A 22,052-nucleotide genomic window follows, 5' to 3' on the forward strand; every position below is an offset into this window, starting at 1 on the left:
AAGAGGATCTTCACGTCTCCTAAAAGTTGTTTAATTTACAATCTCTTTTCAATTCTCTAGAGTTGTAATGCCAACAGAATTGTTTTTTTAATCAACATAATGAAGAAATGCTTATATTGAAAGTATCTAAGAACTGTTCACTATCAAAATGCACGTAGATGTGAAATTGTGATTGAAAGGGAGAAGATTCACCACTTTGGAAGAAATCCAGGAGGAATAGCAGAAGGCTCTGGTCACAGTGACAAAAGAGCAGCAGCTGTGAAGTGAAAGAACATCACACCTCCTGAATGACAGGCATGAAATAGTCTAGTTCCCTGTGTGAAAAGTGAGGTGAGTGGTTCCTCCACCTTTAGGAAGGTCACTAAGGTGGCTGACAATAACTGTCCACAAAAACACACTTTACAGGGAACAATAGGTGGCAGCTCATTCTGCCAGGCAGCGAAGCATAAAAATAATTATGTGCAGCACTTAAAATTTGATCTGGATTGTGAAGTGATGCTTAACGAATTGGTTTACCATACTATCGTGCTGAAGCATAACACACTATGAATGCCATTCGCTGCTTTGCATGGACCCTTAAATAATTCCACTCTCTTTGACTCTGAGTAAGCAGCTGTAAAAATGATGAATGTCATTCATTTTGCGGGATAATAGAACGCTGTAAAACAAAATCATATTTAGCAGCCAGAAACTTTTAAAGACTGTTCCAAAGCTGTTGTCAATTACTGTTAATACCAGTATGTGGCTCATTGCACACTAATTAGGTTTAGGTAATGATTACAACCTCAACAAGAGCTCCACTGCTTCATCTGGCCACATCAAAAATATCTTCCCAGCCCTGAGTTTGCACTGCAAGAGTTTAAATGATTTGAAACCTTAATTTTAGAAAAAGCTGTACATGTACAAATGGAAACTTAAAAAGTACATTTATGGAGATTTAGTGTTAAAACTCTCTTCTCTAAGTATCCATCATTTTCCCCAAAGCAAAGTCAAAGATGATTTGAGTCCATGCTTAAAAGGAAATGTTCAGGATCAGTTTTCAAAACAGAGCCTAACACAAGCAGACGCCACTTGATGGTATGAAATGCTAACCCTTTCCTCAAATGAAAACACTAATCCATTTCTCAAACAAACAAAAAGGCCTCCCCTGAACACAGAAAAAAAGAGTTTTTCTGCCTCTGTGTTTTTAAATTCTGTCGAAAAACAGGGGCAGTGTGTCAGATGATCAGTGAGATATACCTACTCCTTCACCTCCGTTGGACGGGGCATCCCAGAGGGGCTATTACAGTTTGACTTATTCGGGCTAGGGTGAAGAAAGGGGAGACCTCTGACCTGCACGCCCGACTCAACCTTCAACACCGCCATGGAAGAGGAAGAGACCAACCGCAAAGCAGCAGCGGGCATGTTACATTTCTATCACGTCTTGTTAGGGCGGCCACCAATCACAGAAAGGGGTCGGGCTGGGGTACTCTGCTCTACGGACTTTACTGGCTTAAGCAGTGACAAATTAAAAGTTAGAGAGAAATATAATTTATAGGAAATCAAACATAAAGCCAGTAAACTAGAGAGCCAAAAGGCTTGCGTTAGGCCACACTTGAATGTCAACATGAAAAATGCAGAGATGACACATATGGACCAGTCAGGCCAAAATGGTCTCCAAAGACCATCGGTAATTAAATGTTAACATACGCAAATCCAGACTAAACAGATGGAGTACAAGCAGAAACCGCCCATGTCCTTTATTGCATGGAACACTAAAAATTACAAAAGGGAGCTGCTTGATAAATACAAAACATGTGTTAATCATGTGCAGCCGTCATTCACTCATGACTCTGACATCCCTTCGTGCCCCTGTTGTTTCCTGTCTGATGAGAAACCTCAAGAAGCACCGTGGGGTCTTGAGGCTTCTCTGCAGGAAATCCTCAAATGGAAATGAGATTGCTTAACTTCGACAACGCTATATATTCATGCATTCCCTCGACATTCATGTCAAATCTCCTGTGACCAATGGGATTTAAGGCCAATGTAAGGATCAAGTGGGTTTGGTGTTTGAAGGGCTGAAAAAAGGGGTAAATGAGTTCACTGTGTTTGACCGAGGAAGGTTGCGTTACTGTTGGGCCGAATATAGGGCTGTAAGGGAAATCCCTGGTCTCATGTTAACAGTAGGGAGAGACTCAGAGGAATAAAATAAGCCTATACTTCATCCTGTTTGACGTTTCAGTGAAGCTGTGTGCACAGACTTAATAATGTTAAAAGCGTGAAACGTGATTGCTGCAAAAAATGAGCGCCATACTGGTTTATGAGAGGCACCAAAACTCTTTAACAGGAGCACGCTGGGTTACGATATGAACCATGTTTCTTTCTTCATGCTGCTCTCAATGATGCAGGATTTAATAGCCAGTGCATCCCTATGTGTTTCTCAGTATGGGGTAAAGTTTATAGAACAGTGTCATCATAATTTCAGAGGGACTGTAAAATCAAAGACGTTGAAGCTGTAACATCTGACTGGAGGAAGTAAGTATTCCAAAACAAGTTCAGTACTACCTCATAGTTCAAGCCCTGCATAGCCAATCCATAAACCTTCCTTCGAACATTGTGGTCTGGCAAGGATATATAGGCATTTTCTTGGGTTAGGGTCATCACTCGTGGGGATAGACAATTTTTGGATCTGCCTATAACCAACCAACAGATGACCGTGCTCTCATCTGCTGAAACATGAACATAAACCTTTCTTCGCCTGTTTGACCCAGCCAATGCAAATTGGATATCCTCATTCTGTTGCAGGGTTGCAAAGTAAAACAAGGCTGCTAACGTCAGGATGCTAACAATGACAATTCTAACATGCTGATGTCTAGCATGTATGATGTTAATATATGATAGTCACCATTGTGGTTTGATATTACATTTGCTCTAAATAAAAAAGGGTAAATGAGGCCAATGGGAATTTAAAAAAAAAAAAGTTTTGCAAGTATTTTATCAAAGTATTGGAAAAATGGAAGTCAGGGGATCAACAGTGTTATTGTGATAATAATAAAAATATGGTTATAAGATGTCATGGTCAACAAAATCGTCATCGCCTCAGCATCAAGCATATCTGTACCAAATTTCATACCAAAAACTTTTTGTTGAGACATTTCAGTCATTTGGCTTCATCCCCCAGGGACCAGAAATGTTTGTACAAACTGCTACCATGCTAAAACTAACAGCTGTTATAGCAATGTCAAATTACACCTTAACTATCAAACATAAAAAGGCCATGAAGTTAGTATGTAATGCTTTATGTCCATGTAGTTTGTCCTTTCTTGGCTCTAGATTAAACATCAAAACATAATCGTGCCTGTTGTTGTCATTATCGAAACCATTCCCTGTATTTCACTGATTGGTCCAACTTTGAGCTGCTGGGTTCAATCACTTATCAGTGGACATCAGATTAATATCTTTTAGCAAAAACTGAACTTGATGTGAGCTGGCTCTGCTTGGATGTGGTTTCTCAATTTGGTTAGACATGCTTACACATCCAAGAGATTGTGACTTTATTCATCTCCATTTTCAGAACATGTTCTTACTGTATGTAAAAGTTATTGCACAAGACTATATGCACACTGTGGACTTCTGAAAAAACCTCCCAGCCTGTAAGACTATAACTCCAGTTAACCTACCTCCATCTTTGGAGCAGAGGTTGAGGAGGTTGTGGACAGTATCCATCATTTCCTGCTGCTGTCTCTGCAGGGCTGTGCTGTTTCCTGTGGCACGTCTCAGCTGGGTTTCTAGCTCCCTGATAACCCCGCTCTGCCTCCCAACCAGTGTCTGGAGACTTCCTTTCTCCTGCTTCAGCGTCTCTAGCTCTTCATGGTGTCGCATCTCCATCTCTAACATCTTTTGTTCCAGGAGGCTTGGGGAAAAAAGGGTCAAGAAAAGTTTGTTATGGAAGATGGAAAAGTTGTTTTATATTATTATCCTTCAGGGCATTGAAATCCTCTGGAGTGAGATTTGTTTTCATTGGATTTAATGGATTGAATATTGTTTTGCAAATTTTCATTATGTTAATACCAATGATTTACTGATTATGTAATAAATATATATTTTATTTGTATATAGCCATCATAGATAAGGTTACCCTATTAAACATAAATTAATAAAACACATTTGACATTTACTTCCTGCTGTTACTTTGTGATGGACACAGAAAGACATTACAATCGAAATATGGTGATATATGCCCTTCACTTTACAACTATTTTCCAGTTAGTTATATGGGAACACAAATATAAGAATGTAAGAATGATGTATGTAGGTTTGGTTGCCATGTAATGCTCACACAAAATAAATATTGTTTACTTTGCGAACTCATGTGAGATAAATGAAAGAGCCCTTACGGCATCTGAGCTTCATCATTATACAGTCTAGTGCCTGAAAAATGATATAACCTGACATCAAATTCTTTATCTAAACATGTATTTTTATACATTATAGATTTGGTGAAGGAAAAAGAAAAGACGACACGTACAAGACGGAATAATGTCATAATTGCTCAAGTTTAGGGAAATTGTCCCCCTCAATCTGGGGAGGACCTCAAGAATAACCTAAGAGTCATAGTCACCAGAGACTACGCTTTCAAACGATGCTCATGTTTTTTTCAAAGTGATTGCAAGCAGTCTCTATGGATACCTCAGTCTGCAATGAGAGATGCAGACCAAACCCTTTAAACAATACATCATCTGAGACAATCCCACAGGACCAATCACTGTAAAGAACAAGATTTGGAGACAGGAAAATGTATCCAAAGGCCACATTTCAATTCTTTGATTTTGTAACAAATGCCCAGGAGTGCGACATGGAAAGCATAGCCTCATGTATTTGCGACTGATTTACTGAACATCACAGAGAATATGAGCTTTCTATTATGCTGTTCTTTTTATACAACTGCGTATTGTTTTGGAAAATGGACAAATTTTGTGGTAGTAAATGAGAGCTGGTAGCAAACTTTTGTTTACAAAATCCTGCAAAGAACAGCAGTAGTAAAAGGTTTTTTTTTTCCATTTTTGCACAAACTGGCTCTTTGCCTGCTGATGTATCATCTTTACTCCCCCTACTATGTCTTTGTCCAATTGGCTGCAGTATGGACGGAAGCCAGCCTGTGGTTTGCTGTTTGCTAGAAGTGTTGTCTGTTTACCTGTTCTTGTCATGGAGCTTGCTGATCTCATTGGTCTGGACCATTAAGTCTTTCTCCAACTTGTTAGTGGAAAGAGAATTTTCCAACAGCTGGATCTCAAGCCTGGATGTCTGATTCAGAACCTGCCACAATAGCAAATACAAAGATATACAGAGTACAAAAGATAAGACGTAATACAAATATAATACAGGATATTTATAAAAAAAATGCTTTGAAGAATGCTTAAAAGCGTCTGGGGCCCATTTCACAAATGATTGTAGCTCGCAAATTGCAGATAAATATTTGAATACATCAGTCTTATTGTCACATTATTGTAAGAGGAAATGATCTCATGATGCAAGTTGAAGCTTGCATTTTGCACATTTCATGAAACAGGCCCCTGATCTGCTTTTATACACACTCTGTTAGCTGCGGTAATGACAGCACCAAACCCTGAGTAAAAACCAAAAATGCAGAGCTTTCTTTCAGTCCTTCCTGCACACTGCAGGGAAAGAACACACACTGCACATTTGAGGTACATATAAACCATCAACTTTGTTTTCATTTTGTCAAGTGTTCATATGGTAATACTTAAACGATATTCATCTCTATTATGATTATCTTTTATAACTTTGCAAACAGTTATCTTTTAAGTGCTTTAACAAAAATTACCCACCACCAACTTCACAACTTTCCATCACCTCCTCCTCAAACTCCTCCATATAAACAAAATAAAAGGAACCGGAGCCAAGTGACTCAAAAAAGAGATAGACATTTATACAGCATCATTATTGTCTTTGGCCAGTTGACTGTAACCTTTTAATGGGGGTGAATGTGGAACAGTTGGTTTAATGGAGCATAGGATGGATCCTCTCCCGAGACAGAGAGAGACATGAACAGATAATGGGAAAAGCAATGGGATCCGAATGTTGAAAGAGTGTTGTTTTTTTTCTTTTAGGTGTTACCTGTGTCTCTACATCAGTCAGCTTTCGTGTCTGTTCAGCCGTCTGAGAGAGAAGGTTGGTGCCCATTTCCAACATGGCCGCTGTGTGGTTGTGGACAGCGCTCTGCTGCAGTTGAGCCATCTCTGTCTTCATGCTCTCTTTGATGTAGTTCTCAATCTGCACAAAAGAAAATGGCAGAGGACAGATGAGACACAGAGAAAACTGGTTACTATCAAACGATGTAGACAAAGATGAAGGTGCCAAAAGTAAAGAATTAACTGATAGTGTAGCTGCAATGTCAGGGCTGCCATACATCGCACTCGTGTTTTTGTGACAGATACATTAAATATAGTAAGTGTTCAGCAGTACACTGATTTGCCCCTTTCATGTATGCATATACAGTATAAATATTCTAAAAGCCAAACCAGTGGATCATTTAAAACTCAGGGGCTCGTTTTTCTTTTAGATCACCAGACATTGTACCTCAGACGCGGTTTTAGCCTATGACATACATAATGTGCAAACGTAAGCCAGGTAAACCCAGTGCTAACTCAATCTAATTTTGTACTCTTTGCTTGTGAACGCAGTAGGAAAAAGACGGGTAAGGCAGCTTCAACTCTACATGGACTGAGTATACTGGTGCTAATATCATCTTGCACACATTGCTTTTTTTTCCATTTGTCAGATACTTTGTCTCTTACCCATTCACATTCATGGCAACAGCAGGCCTAAAGCATACCATTTGCTGTTCCCTGATCAAGATTCTTTTCAGGAGAAGTATCATGCACATTTCCAAGTCTATATTTATATTCCAAGGCTCTACTGGAGTACCTTTGCATGATTTACAGTTCAAAATACTTTTTATTTATCTTATACTGGCTCTACTCTTTATACAGCCCCTCAGTTCAGCCTCTGTCTAGAACAGGCCATGTAGGTCCTGTCTTTTTAAGATCTTTTCTTTTCTTAAAATGAACGTTCAATGAGAATAAAGTTAAATCTAATCTAATGAATCTACTGTTATCTAATATTGCAAACAAAGTATTGAATCTCTGCCTTTTCATTCGCAAATAGCATTTTTACATATGCTTACATCATAGCAGTATAAATTAACAGAAAATCACAAAGTTTATGAGATGTCCCGTTTAAAAAGTTTTTAAGATCAACATTCTTACTGCTACATACTGGAAATGGTTGCTTAAACCTAAAGAAATGCACAATCATTTTCTCCATCATTTGAGTGTCACTCAAGTGAAGAATGAATTTAGGCGGTATAGGCTCAGCCAGATGTAGGTGGTTAACTTGGGATAGAAGAGGCAGAGATGAACAGATATTCACTAAGGCTTTTGAGGAAAGAACTCTTTCATCCTTATCTACAAAGCCAAACAAATGACAAGATGGAGATTGAGGTTAAGGTTTGATAAGATTCTTCCTATGAATGAACTATATGGACCATCTGTGTATTGTGCTTGACTTTTTAGGTCCATTTATCTCCCCTAAGGTTCAGTGAGGTAGGTCCGGTAACTCCATTTGGTCTTTCTAACTTGCCATCGTATGCTCTGTTTCCTTCTGTCTACATTATTTGTAATGTGTTTTACATCATTTTGTTGCCTTGATTGTTGTCTTATTAAATCTTGGAAAGCTTGTTTGTTTATGGGTATAGACATGCTTTTGTTTTATAAATAAATCAATCATGATTGGATTTTAAGTGATGATCTGGTTACTCATGGTCTGAAAACACACTGAGATGATTCAATAATCAGCCAGTTGAGACAATCTACTTTATCTTTAAAGGATGTTTTCTGAGTTTTGCTTTGGCTTATCAATGGACTGTGACAGCCATTTTTTCATCCAAGACAAATCAGCATCAAAGAGTGCAGCATCACATGTGTTGGTGTCATAAACAAAAGTTCCAATTGTGTGCCGAATTAAACTGCACACACACTGAGAAAGCTGAAATATGCTGCACTCTAGTCTAGTTCGTGAAAGAAAATGGTTTGTTGAGAGTCAGAGGGCACTTCCACAGAAAGCCTCAAAGTCTCAGTTCATCTTTCCATCCCTCTGTACATACAGATTGTTCCCATTATCGCATTAGTCCTGATATCCGGCGATAGACCTCTTAAACAGTCAAAGGGACCTTAACATATGCATTCATATTAAAGCAAGCTTGTACTGTGATTGTTTGACTTGCAAGTGGAAGACCACAGGCCCACAACAATATGCGTGTATTGAACCAGGCAAAGTAACACTCACATTGGTCATATGATTAGACAAAGTTTTGGATCAGTATTGTTGACCATAAAGTTTCTAAAACTAACAGAAAAATCTTTCTTCATCTGTTGGCACAATTAAACGATAATACATTGTAGATATTTCTGGTAAAACATTCACGTGGAGAAAAATAATTACCTTTTTTCTCTTATAAAAAGAATAAATGAGTTCTATTATTTTAATCAATCAAAGTCTGATAGATAATAAAACAGTCAGAATAGGGATGGAAGCTTTGCTCCTAATATCCAGTTGTGATCCATTTGCACAGGTCTGCCAAGTTGAATAAGCTTTTCAGTGTAATATTCTTACTTGGCAATGATACAAAAGTGAAATGTAACATTTTTTCAGGCCGGATTTCAGACATAATACAGTTTCCCCTAACTGTGAACTACATAAGGCTGATATAAGTGTCACTTTCCACATAATCTCCAACAGTCTGGCCTGAGGAATAGGAAAGAAAACAGGGAGTCTGGAATCCACAAAGCTCAAGTAATGATGGATTACTCTGCTTGATAATGAACCATAGAATATGACTGTGTTTGGAAATGGTTTTCAGTCCTTCCAGAAATGTAAAATTTTTAAACTCTGAGTTCAAATCTACACCATCAGCTTTGCCCTGCAGTTTACTCCTCTGCTGAGATCACTGTGTGCACTGTTTGAGGACCACACTAGCCTTTGCACAGTGTAAGTCACCTTGAGAGAAAAGGTAGGGAGGGGACAGATGGCTGACGGAAATTTAAGCCCAGCAATCACTTCATGGTTTGTGTCTTTAGGGAATGTGGCTGGCTCAATGCTGGATCTTGTGGGGGTCATAAATGGAAAGTACCAAGGAGAAACAAGATTACACAAACACGCCCAATCATGTAAAATCACTACGTTGGAAGTCGTAAAATAGGTCTATGTGGGTGTTGGGTTATTTAGATGGTTTCTAACCTCGGCTCCACTTAAATGCTATGCTTCTCCAGTCATTGGCTACTAATAGAAACTACTATAGGCAAAGAAAGCAAAAACTCTTGTTCATTGCCAGAAATGAAATGCAAATTAGCTGGATATGGGATTGTGAACATAAAGTGAGTACATAATGAGAAGTCGAAAGTTGTGGTGCTTTATTTTCTACTAAGATGTGAGGTTTTTATGCCAGTGAGTGATTTTCTGCATATATTGTAACCTAACCATTCTTAGTCAACCCGAAAATGGAACAAATGATTTTAAGTTCATGGTGCTGTTTTCTATACAGTTTCATCACGAGGTAAAGTCAATGAAATGACAACCAAATGGTAACTAATTGTCTTCAAATTCCTCTCACGGACAAGGATTTGAAGAGAAACAGGTTTCAGACCAGAACGTTGGGCTTAAAAGCTTTACGGTTTGGTAAGCTTCTGTGTGGAGCCCACCGACTCAGGGTCAAACAAAAAAAATCAAGGTCACCCATAACCCTGGAGTCAGGTGTGACCGTCTAAATATCAGAAGTAAAATTCAAACAATGTTTCAGAGACTCTAAACAGGACTCACGTTAGCTGCATCTTTAAAGGGAGACTATGTGAGCTTTGCTGAACAGAGGGCACAAGTGAAAACTGAGTGAGTGAGTGAGTGAGTGAGTGTGATCCTAAATACTAAAACCTATTTTAACAGTAGCACAAATGAAGAAGAGATAAACTATTAGTAAACTCAGATACAGTAATGTCCACTACACAGCAATATTTACCTAAAGTCTTTTAAAATTTGCTGGCATTAGCAACCATAAGCTACTGATTCAAGTAATACTGCTCAACCCCTGGGTGTATTGAAGTGACAAGCATGTCTGAATTCAACTTTTCATTTATAAGAAAGAATGTGTTTTTTATTCTTTGAAAAGTTAGAGACTCACTTTAAAGTTTCAAGCTGAGAACTTGTAACTTTTGTGTATTCCTGTTTGTGTGAACATTTTTACACTTTGAAAGTGGAGAGGAATTCAAATTAAACACCACGGTCATGAAAATAAAGATAAATCTGGTGTTTTGATGACACAGTAGATTTATAAAAGACATTCCAGAAGGTAGGATAACTGTAGGCTCTGCTTTTAGAAACAACTAAATCTTGCCTCTGGTTTTACAAAATCACTGTTTGCTAAGTGAAAGTCACATAAACACAAGTTTATGTTTCCCTAAGTGCTACTTTACACCAAGGCATAAAGGTTTTAAGGTGATGTGCTTGGCACAGACAAACTTCATATGCACTTTACTAATGATGCCGCCTGACGTACCAACTCTGGAGTGTGCAGATCCATAAGTGGTTTAACTGCTGCCTCTCAGCGCAACTTACTACATGTACAGACGTGTCCGTTTAGACAGTTTATGGGGTACAATTGGTTGTTAATCACTAAGAAAACTGCTTTAAACCGTCTGCAATATAAATTACAAGAAGACATGCAGATTTTAAGAGCAAAGGGACTGTTCATCATACGATAGGACAAGTGTTTAGGTTACTGAATGAACCAAACTGTGTGCAGATTTTCATGGACAGCATCACAGACAAAAAGGCATGAAATTCATCAGCTGAGATCCCCAACATGCATATTCTGTACTTTATCATAGCGCAGCTGCTAAATTGCCATCGCTTGAGAGCCAAGAACAAGATAATCTCTCAAGATGATACTCCCTGCTATCATTGTTACAGATTACTGTAAATTTTTACCACGTTTCTTGACATTTCCCATTTTGTGTAACTTCCATTCCAGTAGGGGGGTCTTGATCCTTTTCTAAACAGCAGCAGTAGTGGTGCTGAGAGACACTGTGAGAGTTAGAAAACGGTGGGCCTGGACTGTATAAAACACTTACAACTTGAGCTCTGTCACATCTCCAGCTTATCTCTGGCTCTGTGTGTATGTGTGTGTGGGAAGGTGATGGTGTTACTGGAGCAGTCTGGCTTCTGGGATGCATCCCGTACGCTCAGCCCTGGATCCATTTCAGACCCCTTTAATGGACAGGAGTATGAAGGCGAATACCCATCCCCCCCAAATCATCCACTTCTGGTGTATCACAAGCCACCTTGGGACCAACACCAGCAAATACACTTCTTCCCGCTTATCACCCACTGACAGTGAAGGGTGAATTTGACACCCCTTAGTGAAAACTGGGCCTATAAGTCACTCTAGTAGGGCTTTAGGAGGTGTTACCCTGACTCACTGCGCTGTCACTCCCCAGTGTTGTATTATATAGATATGGGCAACCTCTGCACATATCTTAGAAAGCTGTCTTACTCAGTCACCAGCTTGTTTGTTTTAAAAGCCACCTTGAAACAGTTTTAAGGCTCTCTGTCTTAAACTCTGTCAAGATTAGGTGAATAACAACTCAGTCTTAACTCGCAGTTGGCCTTTGTGACCTTTGCCCCTTCGGTCAGCATCCAGGCATTTACTCAACTGCTGCCACGTTTTTTCAACCGGAACAGCAAAAATAGAAAAATAAGAAACAACAGACATGTTTTAGTGAAAATATCAGCTTAGACTTGACTCTGAAATGTGAGTTTGATCAATTTGCATTATAGATGGCAGAAACAAGCATCTGCAGAGAGGTGGGTGGTCCAGACTCTTCCTCATCATCTCTCCTCAGCCAGAAAGACCGACTGCCATCCGAAAAACAACCCAGCAACTGCCAGCACCCGTTGCTCTAAGGCTCTTTTTTTTCCTCTCCATCTGCGTCTTTCTTCTTCTTTTCCCCCTTTGTCTTTCTGTCAAGATGCTATTGTGCTGATGTCAATTAGGTTTTGGTCATGCATTTCCAAAGACATAATGAGCTTTGTGTACACAACCTGAAACCAAACCGGCCGTTATCCTGGATAAATCTTGGTGCTTAGTAAGTGGTGCCCAAAATTGTTTGGCAGATCCAGAGACACACCATTTTTCACCTGTCAAAGCTTTTTCTGTCAAAGTGGTTTGTCAACAGGGCAGACAATAAAAGAAAGTGAGAATATTTAGCCAACAGTCGAGCTTTCAAAGCTGGTTGATTGTTTTCCATGGAAAAACAAATCAGAACTTCTAAAGCGAGGGCAAATGTTTCAGGCCAAATTGATTTTCCATTTACATTTTGCCAAATACGCTTCAATGACATAGCCTTGTTAATCATTATTCAAAAATTTGAATAAACCGCACATTTTGAAACCAGAGAGGAACATGTGATGTTAAAATCACAGTTAGAATTGTTTTTTAATGACTTACGAACTCTGGTTATGGCTAATTTACTTCAAGTTATAACAATGGAAAACCACAATGCTTTTTATTTCAACAAAGTATGAGTAAAATGTCAAAAATGTGGTGCTAAATCATGTTTTTGAAATACAATTTGGCAGAAATGTGGCTCTAGTTGCGTCAGATTTGAGATTTGAAAGATTATTAGCATGAAGTTGAATATCCAAAAATGTAAGTGCCAAAATATTTAGAGACTGGATGTTCTGTTGTTCTTTTTAATTTATATCATATGGCTACATTTACTTCAAGCTGTGAAAAGTAACTGAGTACATTTATTCAAGTACCATACTTAGGTACAATTTTGAGGCACTTGTACTTTATTATTTTCATTTTATGGTACTTTATACTTCCAGTCCTGCTATTAGTACTCCACTCGACACTCCACATGTATTTGGCAGCTATATTTGCTTTTCAGATGAAGATTTGACATAATATAATATAACAAGCTTTTAAAATACAACACACTGTTAAAGATGAAACCAGTGGTTTCCAACCTTTTTGGCATCTTATGAAAAGCAGTGGGCTCACATTTCAGATATCTATGAGTTGTTAACAGCTCCAATAAATAGTAAATTTTCCTTCTGAACTTCTCCCATGGTTTCATTTCAATAAATGTTCAAATGATCAATTTCACCAAAAATGAGAGATAGTAGAAAAAAAAGTCCACAAACTGAAAACAGATTTGTCTATCAGAACTTTGTTTTTTCTTCTTTCCTCTCCCATTAATCATTTCATGGCCCCTCAGATTTATTTGGTGACTGTTTGGAGGAGCTCCCTTAGGTTGGGAACCACTGGACTAAACAATCTAACTGTATATAACGTTTTTAAATTAGCTCCACCTTTAGCAACTACAAAAGTAGCGTGCTGCTTACACACTGATGCTTCAGTTTTAATAATCTATGATGTCATATATGATAATATATCAGTCAGAAGGACATTTTGCCACTAACTTTACTTTTGCTTTAGTGGGAATTTTCATGCAGGTCTTTTACTTGTAATGGAGAATTTTTACATTGCTGTACTGGTACAGTACTTCTACTTAAGTAAAGGATCTGAATACTGTTTACTGCTATTATTAGCATGAAAGTTATCATTTGTGATCTAGATTTATCGTTCTCTTACATGTCACGAACCAAAATATCACACCACATGAATGTAACTTGAGAGAAATTTTTAAATCAAGAATTTTGACAGTGTTATGTCTACAAGACATACCCTCCATGATTAACTACAAGCCATACAGCAAGATGAATCAGACAGTCTTCTACATGTCTGCAAAAATATAAGATAAAAGCCAGTTCATCTCAAAAGTCAAATGTGTTATACAAAAGACACAGCAAATTAGATTTTGACAGTGTGCTATGAAAAGAATGAACTTTCACTTAAAATCAAAAAAAGGAGAGAGAGAGAGAGAGAGGCAGAGATGGACAAAATGTTTTGCCTTGAACTTGAGTTCTTTCACACTTTAGAGCGGGTGTGAGCACATCCAACAGAAATGTTTGCTTTTCTTTTATTGATATTGGTAAGGCGGTGTGGACACTTGCTTGTTTTTACGATCAAAATTCATTCCGGAAATGAATTTCAGAGTTGGTCTAGACGGGGATAATTTGGCAATCCTCTACGACCAGATTCCAGTAGCAGCACACACAGGTCAAGTCACTGATAGCATGAGTATGGTGTTATTTAAAGAAGATCTTTCTGCTGCTCTGTAAGAAAAGGTTTGAATAAAGCACGCACAAAAGAATGACAGTATATAATATATATTCCTTTCATGTTTGACTAAAACCTCAAGCAGCTACAACGATGGCTATCAGAGACGTCACGTGATTTATTTGCATGTTAAATGAAAATAAACACAGTGAAGTAGAGATTACACATGAATGTATATTTTCACAAATCCTCCAGTTACAATCCTGCTCTCTAATGTCAAAATGGACCCAAAAATTACTCCAATTAATTATGCGTATCTGGCCGTATGGGAGAGGAAGTACTTGCATTCACCCAAGACATGGGAATGCGTAACGAAAACCAAACAACCAAACAAACTTGGACCTACTTATTCATCCAGAAGTCTTAACTGTGAGTACCAGTCATGGGGCAGCTTAATTAGGATTTCAATGTGTGACGCAGTTGTGGGAATCTTTCCTTGGCACATCTGGGCAGGAATGTGCCTGATGATCGCTTTTGTGTATGCTCTTACTGTATGTCACTTGGTGGAGAGCATGTCAGTCTGCCCTAATCCAGCAGCACACAGGGATACCACAAACCCACCATCCCACGGAGGAGGCATTTACATCCAAATATTTGAGATAGCATTCCAGTGTACCCTCTAAACTATGGAGCAAAGGATTCCTCTGCCAAAAGTTTGTAGAAATAGATGCAAAAGGACATGTTTTGTTTTAAGATCAGCCATGGCAGAAATATTGCTACACATGTTGTTGTATGTTAAACCTCTTAGCCAGGCAACATTTCAGGGAAAATAATGCTTCTAGTGTTCCAGTATGTGCGCCAGCAGTGCTACCTATCAAGCTGGGTGTCTCTTTGAATCAAAATGAATGGGCATTTAATGACAGGGGCTGTTTCCTTCAACGTCATGTTCGCTGTTTATTTTTCATCCTAACATCCCATTAAGCAAGGACTCCACTGTTATAAAACATCCCTGCAGTCATTCGGGGTTAAAATCACCACAGAGAAATCTCCACAGTAAACATCTTAAAGTTTTTCTCACTTTCTTTCTGTCTTTCTCTCAGTATCCCTTTATCTTCCTGCATATTGCTCCCCTTCTCCTCTTTCTTACAATCTCTGCTTTGCTTTGCTTCTATCACCAAAGACGTAGTGACGTTATCGCTTCAGGTCCAGATTATGTTACTCGTGAGTCATTTTCAATTCTCCCGCTGTTGCTTTTGCTAGTGGTGAGCACACACTGGACTATATATCATATCTGTGGCTGCATGAGGCACCTTTAAGTACTCATGGTGGCACTTTAAGGCCGTACGGAGCGCATATGGGCCCGAATTTCCCGTAATTGATGCTAAACCAACACTCAATCTAAACAAAAGAGATGAGCAGGAAGACAAGGTGCAGCAGCCTAACATCTCCACATGGAACTGCTTGAGTCTGACCTGCGGTTCGCCACGGCTGTTGGAGAGGAGGAAAATAGTTGCTGCTGTTAATGATAATGTGCAGCTCATGTATAGCCACTATTGTGTCACTGCCATGCTTCAACATTAGAAACATTTGCTGCTATCTGACCTTCAGCTGATGATGGATGAAAATTCCGATAAGGTGCATTTATAGTCAGTTGCTCGCAGTGTTACAGCTGTTTCTGGAAAAGCCGCAACACAAATATATTTGTGAGTTATGGATCTAAAATTATATGAAGCAAACTTGGCAGTTAATTGTATATCATTTCTGCCAATAGGGGTCTCTCAATCAAAACAATAACAAAATATGGACTTTTATGATAGTATGAAGTAAGTAGTATTCAGTGTTAAACAACCACCATTGCCATCACTACAGTAAGCTTCTCCGGGTTAGGATTACTTCAGTGTTCATCGTTCATGAGGGTTTTACCAGGAGCCGAAATATCCGCAGAGATCTCTTCTTCTCCAAAGCAAACAGACCCGGTGATGAAAACCAGTAAAAACAGTGAATAAAGCAGTTTCACATTACAAATCAGTGTTTCTCTGATGCTGTTCAGCGGACAGACGACGTGAGGAGGGACTGCGTGCCGAGCTGCTACTAACGTTTGCTTAGCTTGTTTCTCTGACAAGTTAAGATCCAGATGTTCAGGAGGTTTTCACCAGAAGCCGATTTATCTTCAGATTTTTCCTCCTTTCCAAAACAAATGACCAAAAGGATTATAAAAACACGGAATAAAGCAGGTTCGCTTTAGAAATCAATGTTTCTCGGTGGCTGTTCGCGGACAGATGACTTCCAGGTGGAACTGCGTGTGAGCCGTGTTTGCTCAGCTTTGTCTGATAACTTAAGATCCTGACGTCCGATGATTAAAATCCTTCAACTGGTTAAAGTACATACTTAACGACTAAGATCTAAAAAGTTAATTATATGACAGTTTCTGCCAATGTATTATATGTACACGTATACTCTTTGGTAGACGCTATTGTGGCAAAGATGATCACCATCTCGTCCATGTATACAGTACTCTTCGGTAGAGAGGGTATGATGTCATTGACAGGCAACCAAATGGAACGGACCATTACCTGATTAATGTTGCAGATTTCTGTAGGTTTGTTAATTGTTGGAAACATTAGGGATAATGTGACACAACTGAACAAAATAAATATCTCTACTGGGACAAGACTCGTTATTGGACAGAAAGAAAGATGTAGCGGTCTGGAAGAAGCATACAGTGCATCATTCGTATAATCTCTGGCCTTCCATGTGCCCAGGTTTCTGTTTATTTTTGCATTTCCTAGACTGAAGTGCGCATGAAGTTTGTTTAAAGTCAGTGACAAGCAGAGAAGGGATCAAAGGATCAAAACCAGAGCAGCTAAGCATAGGATCATTATGTTCAGACAACAAAACAAAACATCCTTAAGCATCACAAAATGTCCACAAACCTGCAATTATCCAATATCATCTATTCTTCTGAAGCCTTGCCATACTGGAACCAAACATGAGCAGCATTTAAATCTCATCATGTGTCTTTTGTTATTAAATATGTGTCTGTTTTCAAACACCCTGATCTGTGGAGAACAGCATTTCACTCCCATGCATGCTGAGTGTGTATTATTGAAGTGACAAATAAACCTGATTCTGATTCAGCTCTTCCATGCAGCTAGGGAGGCAGAATAAGAAGAAAATACATATCATTTTGCTATTATATGTCATTATGTATGAGCTTTTGTGCTGATCGTACTGTGTGCTTTGGTACACACCAATTTTGGCAAAATAAATGCTATTTTGATACTTCTTTTGTTCCTTTTGTTATTGTCTATTTATTGGCTGTTCTGGTGCTTTGGGTTATATCCAATTGTCTTTATCAGTCATCTGTCATGGTTGTCAACTATAGATGTTCAAATTTCCATTTTCTCGTCACACTTTTAGATTGTCTTGGCTATATTAGCTTAAAAGTTCAAAAACGCTAATAAATGGACCTTAAGATGAGTTTTCTATTTGTCCACTGATGTTTCCCATGTCGAGAATGAACTCTATGACTCACCTTTTATGCCAACATGAACGAGAAGTCTTCATAGCCCAGATGCTCCATTCAATGACACCTCACAATTCAATGACACATCAGCAAAGACCATCTTTTGATCAAAAGTGCCAGAACAGCTTCTAACTAGAGCTTGACACGAGGAAAATTACTTTATTCTGACTTTATTCCAGCAACGATTGGTCAATACACTCACTGAATAAGAACATAACTGAAACAGGAAGTCACTATTTTCTCTGAACATTGTGGTTGTGGTTTTGGGGAAATGCCAGTAGACTGATGCATCATTGTGAATAGCAGACAAATGATGTCTCATACTGACTCAATTTTTTCAGGAAGAGTTTATCTGTTTTCATATAACTATTAATGACATGTCTTATTCTGTTCCCATCCTTCTTTCAGACATCATAGACATCACGCTTCACTAAAATGTATACATCTATGTTCATAAAGGGACTGCTGTTTGACACACGCTGAGAAGATGTGACAGCCTCTTGTATGAACGAGCTCCACCATCTAACATCCCATTACTGTAGATCCTTAACAGGCCATCAGTTAAGCTGAAGGTTATTTCATCCAAACACAAGCTTGTGTGTGTCAAACGCTGTCATGCACTAACACACATGCAGGGACAGACATGAGTATGACACAGACTCGTCTGCACGCACACATTTGCACGCATACACGTACGCACTTACACACACAAGTCCCAGAGGATTACCCTCTCTCTCCATCTCAGGACCACTGCAAACACGTCAATTTAAATAAACATCAAGAACCATTTGTAACCATTTGTATATTAGTTGTAAACTCAGACCAGAAGCACATTCATCTGTTCAGTCCATGACAGATTTATGAGCTAGTTCCTGTTAATGTAGGAAGCGGTGATACAGCAGCACATTTTAGGGTTAATGTGCCGTTTACTGTCATACACTCTTACTTTTTACTCTTACTCTGCAAGAGTGCTATTCTTAACATACTGGTAGAGTATCACTTAATGACTTTTTTGTTATTGCGACATAAGTGACAGTCAAGGTCTTGTAATGTATCGACATTTTATATTCACTATGGATCACATTCAAAGCGACTGTGTGTGTGTGTCTGTGTGTGTGTGTGTGTGTGTGTGTGTGTGTGTGAACGCAGTCGAAACCCACAGAAAATGATTACTAAATACCACAGATGTCCTTGCTCTATAAAGTGTTTTAGCATCTTTCAGTTCAATATTTAGATTTTACGGTCCACAACTTTTGATTCACACTCACCACTCTCATCATCCCTGTTTTCAGTAGCAACACACAGCTGTTTTCTGCAGAAAAAGCTCTGATAAACCCACTGAATGCTTCCTCTCCAGCACCCACTGGCAGTGACAACTACCAAGTGAATATAATGGAACATTTAAGGGCTATAACCAGACACCACAAAACAGAATTTTCCTTCAAGACTTTTTGGAAAACAATCAAGGACCAAAAGGAGAGTGAAAATTGGACTGACTTTTGTAAGGTGGCCAGAGACAAGACTCTGATTGAATGTTAATGTTGCTTCCTGTCTGTTGGACCTGTACAGTTATTTGATAGCACTTCACTAATTCATTTCCCACAGTCAGTAGTGAATTTTAAATAGAAAATAAAAACAGGTTGCTGGTAAAGGAACCAGAATTCGCATTAGCTAGTGAGGTTAGGTATTGAAGTCCAGTATCCAGAGAGAAAAGGCGGAATGGGTGCACCTCTAGTCCTACACAGATGATGTGCAGCAGGTGTTTTCCATCAGCTAATCACATGCACTGACATCACTGTCTAGGTTGTCATCAAAAGTGCAAAATACAACAGCAAAGAGATGAAGTGAAAAATGAGGAATGTGAATTGTTTTATGAGGACTTTTGACTTTTAGCTGTATGTCTCAGGTGTGATCATTTTGAACAGCAGGGATAAGAAATATCATGAGGTAGCCCACTTTACTATAAGGTCTATCTTTGCCTCCCCCTCATGTCTGTAGTCACTCTGCCAACTTCAGCTCTGGTATTGTGTTGAATGTGAGAAGTTTGGCTTGGGTCGCAGACAAGGAAAACACATCTCTGGACAAGGTTAAGAGTGTGTTTCTGTTTTCAAAATGCACATTTTTAAGCGAATATGTGTGCATAAATCTGCCTCTATACCTATATTTTTCTATGTGTGCATTAGTGTGTATATGTGTATCTGCATGTGTGTCCACGAGCAGGGTGAAGGAGGTGTCAGACCAATCACTGCACTTAACCAATAAATCGAAACCTAACACACTCAAGTGTCCAAACCACCCACAGAAAACAGAGCAGGGCTATAATCAGCATGCCATTCTGCGTAGCTCCAGACTGTCTACCATTAAGATGTGTGTGTCTAAAATTGCAAGTTAATACATCACCCGATATTCAACCACCAACTCTCCACTCTTACCCACACTAAAGGGTGAAAAGAAGAGATTAAATAAATAAGTGAGGTAATTCCTGGCCTGTGACACGAAGGATTTAAGAACAAGTGGCTCATATCCCATTGCCAGAAGAACAAAACAAAAACATCAGAGCCAACCATTAGTCATTTTAAGATGTATCTAGACCACACTGCGAGGGAGTAAAACTGTTTATTTTTCGCCCAGTATCTCGCACTGTCCTCCTCCTTTCTCTCTTTTCACCTTCACTTGCTTCTTGTCATCAGTTTTCCCCAGCTCCAACTGGCAGCGCTTTCTTTTTTAAATTTAAACATCTCTTTTAACCATCTGATTGTGATTCTTTTGTTTCTTCGATTTTAAATCATAGCAACCCTCATTCCGCAAGGCTGAACTACGAAAATAAAAAAAAGGTTAAACGGCTCTGTCTTCTGGAACCTCTGGAAAGCTCCCCAAGCGCTGACAGACAAAGACATCCACTCAGAGTGCAACATCTGTCAGGGAGAGTCAATGCGATGCTGTGGGGAAAGTAGGCCTCAGAGGCAGCATGTGGTGAGGCTTCAGGAATTTTCTTCCTATACCTTACGGATTTTACAGAATTAACTTTGGGATTAATAATTGTCAGATACAAGGGGCTCAATCAACGCAACTTACTGTACACTTCAGTATTGGATGAACGTACAGTCAACCATGTAGAAAGAGGATAAAAATTCACAGTGGATTCTGATTTTTCATTCTACTATTGCTTGCCAGAATCAGCAATACAAGACATGCATGTTTTCCTCAATGTTATCTTTTCCTGGAAGTAAAGCTGCCTTAAAAAAGAGTGACTGACACATTATTGTAAATTCACACTGTGTAGGAATACATTTCGAGCAGCTCATATTCTCAAAAAGCTGTTATGTGTTGTTAATGCCCTTTCGCTTCCCTTAACCTTCATTAAAACTTTGATTTACAGCGCACAACTTGAGCGACCCTCACGTCTGGAGGAAAATAAATGGCAGTAGATACGGGTGAGTAATACTATCATCTGCTCTTTTTATCAAGAATCATTATAAAACAAAAATACAACAAAGATAACAGCTAGTCTGGTGACTGAAATAAGTTCGAACACAGTTGTGATTTGCTGCAGGCTGTGATAACACCACATTAGTTGCCCACTAACTGTGCACTCAGATTGACTGTAATGTCTAATGTTTCGCTCTATCTGAGCTATTACTATCTTATATTTGGCTCATATTCACTCAGCCGTAGCAATGGTAGAGATACAGCCATGAACCTTGTGCTTTTGGCAACTCTACTGACCATACCTTACATAATCAGAACTAATGGCTTCCACTTGCTTGCCCAAAATAATATTATGTTCATTCTTCTTTTCTTTTTTTTATAAAAAAAAAAGCTTTTGCTCTTGTATCAGATGTTTTACAAGAAAATATTTAAATGCCACAGTAGGATAAAATATCTAAATATCCCTTCCACTGTGCGGTAGAGTAATGCTGCAGAACACTCACATTCATAATACCTCTGGCAACCAAATGAAGAAAAATTAGCGCCATTACAGGAGAGTGAGTATACTCGAGGGCGTATGGAAATACAAAATTCATTCCACAGATGCATCAGTGGGTGCCAAGCTACAAGCTAGCAACAATGTTTTCTGAAGGGACGTCATAAATCCTGCTTGCATATAGCCAAATGTATAACCTTATAATTAAAACAAAATAAATCCCATATAAAGCACCCACCAGAGAGTGATTCATAGAATGACTGATGGAAATGGAACCACATGCTTGCTTTATAGCTGCAATGAGGTAAACTAGACAGACTCAAGATGACCTACACAATTACCAAAAAATTCACAGACATCTTCAT

The 22,052-nt window shown here is 38.8% G+C and overlaps 2 protein-coding genes across 2 annotated transcripts in view; both read right to left on the reverse strand.

Annotated features, from left to right (window-relative positions):
* sdc2 (syndecan 2) overlaps positions 1-22,052 on the reverse strand; it is a 401,227-nt gene that overhangs the window by 176,701 nt on the left and 202,474 nt on the right. The gene's annotated exons all lie outside the window — the stretch shown is intronic.
* angpt1 (angiopoietin 1) overlaps positions 1-22,052 on the reverse strand; it is a 52,540-nt gene that overhangs the window by 24,480 nt on the left and 6,008 nt on the right. Inside the window, exons 2-4 of the mRNA XM_062435857.1 lie at positions 6,118-6,273; positions 5,174-5,295; positions 3,660-3,892 (exon numbers count right to left, since the gene is read on the reverse strand). Of these exons, the coding sequence (XP_062291841.1) occupies positions 3,660-3,892; positions 5,174-5,295; positions 6,118-6,273 (511 nt within the window). The remainder of the gene's footprint in view (positions 1-3,659; positions 3,893-5,173; positions 5,296-6,117; positions 6,274-22,052) is intronic.

The sequence above is a fragment of the Scomber scombrus genome, chromosome 16 (assembly GCF_963691925.1).
Source record: "Scomber scombrus chromosome 16, fScoSco1.1, whole genome shotgun sequence".
NCBI classification, from domain to species: domain Eukaryota; kingdom Metazoa; phylum Chordata; class Actinopteri; order Scombriformes; family Scombridae; genus Scomber; species Scomber scombrus.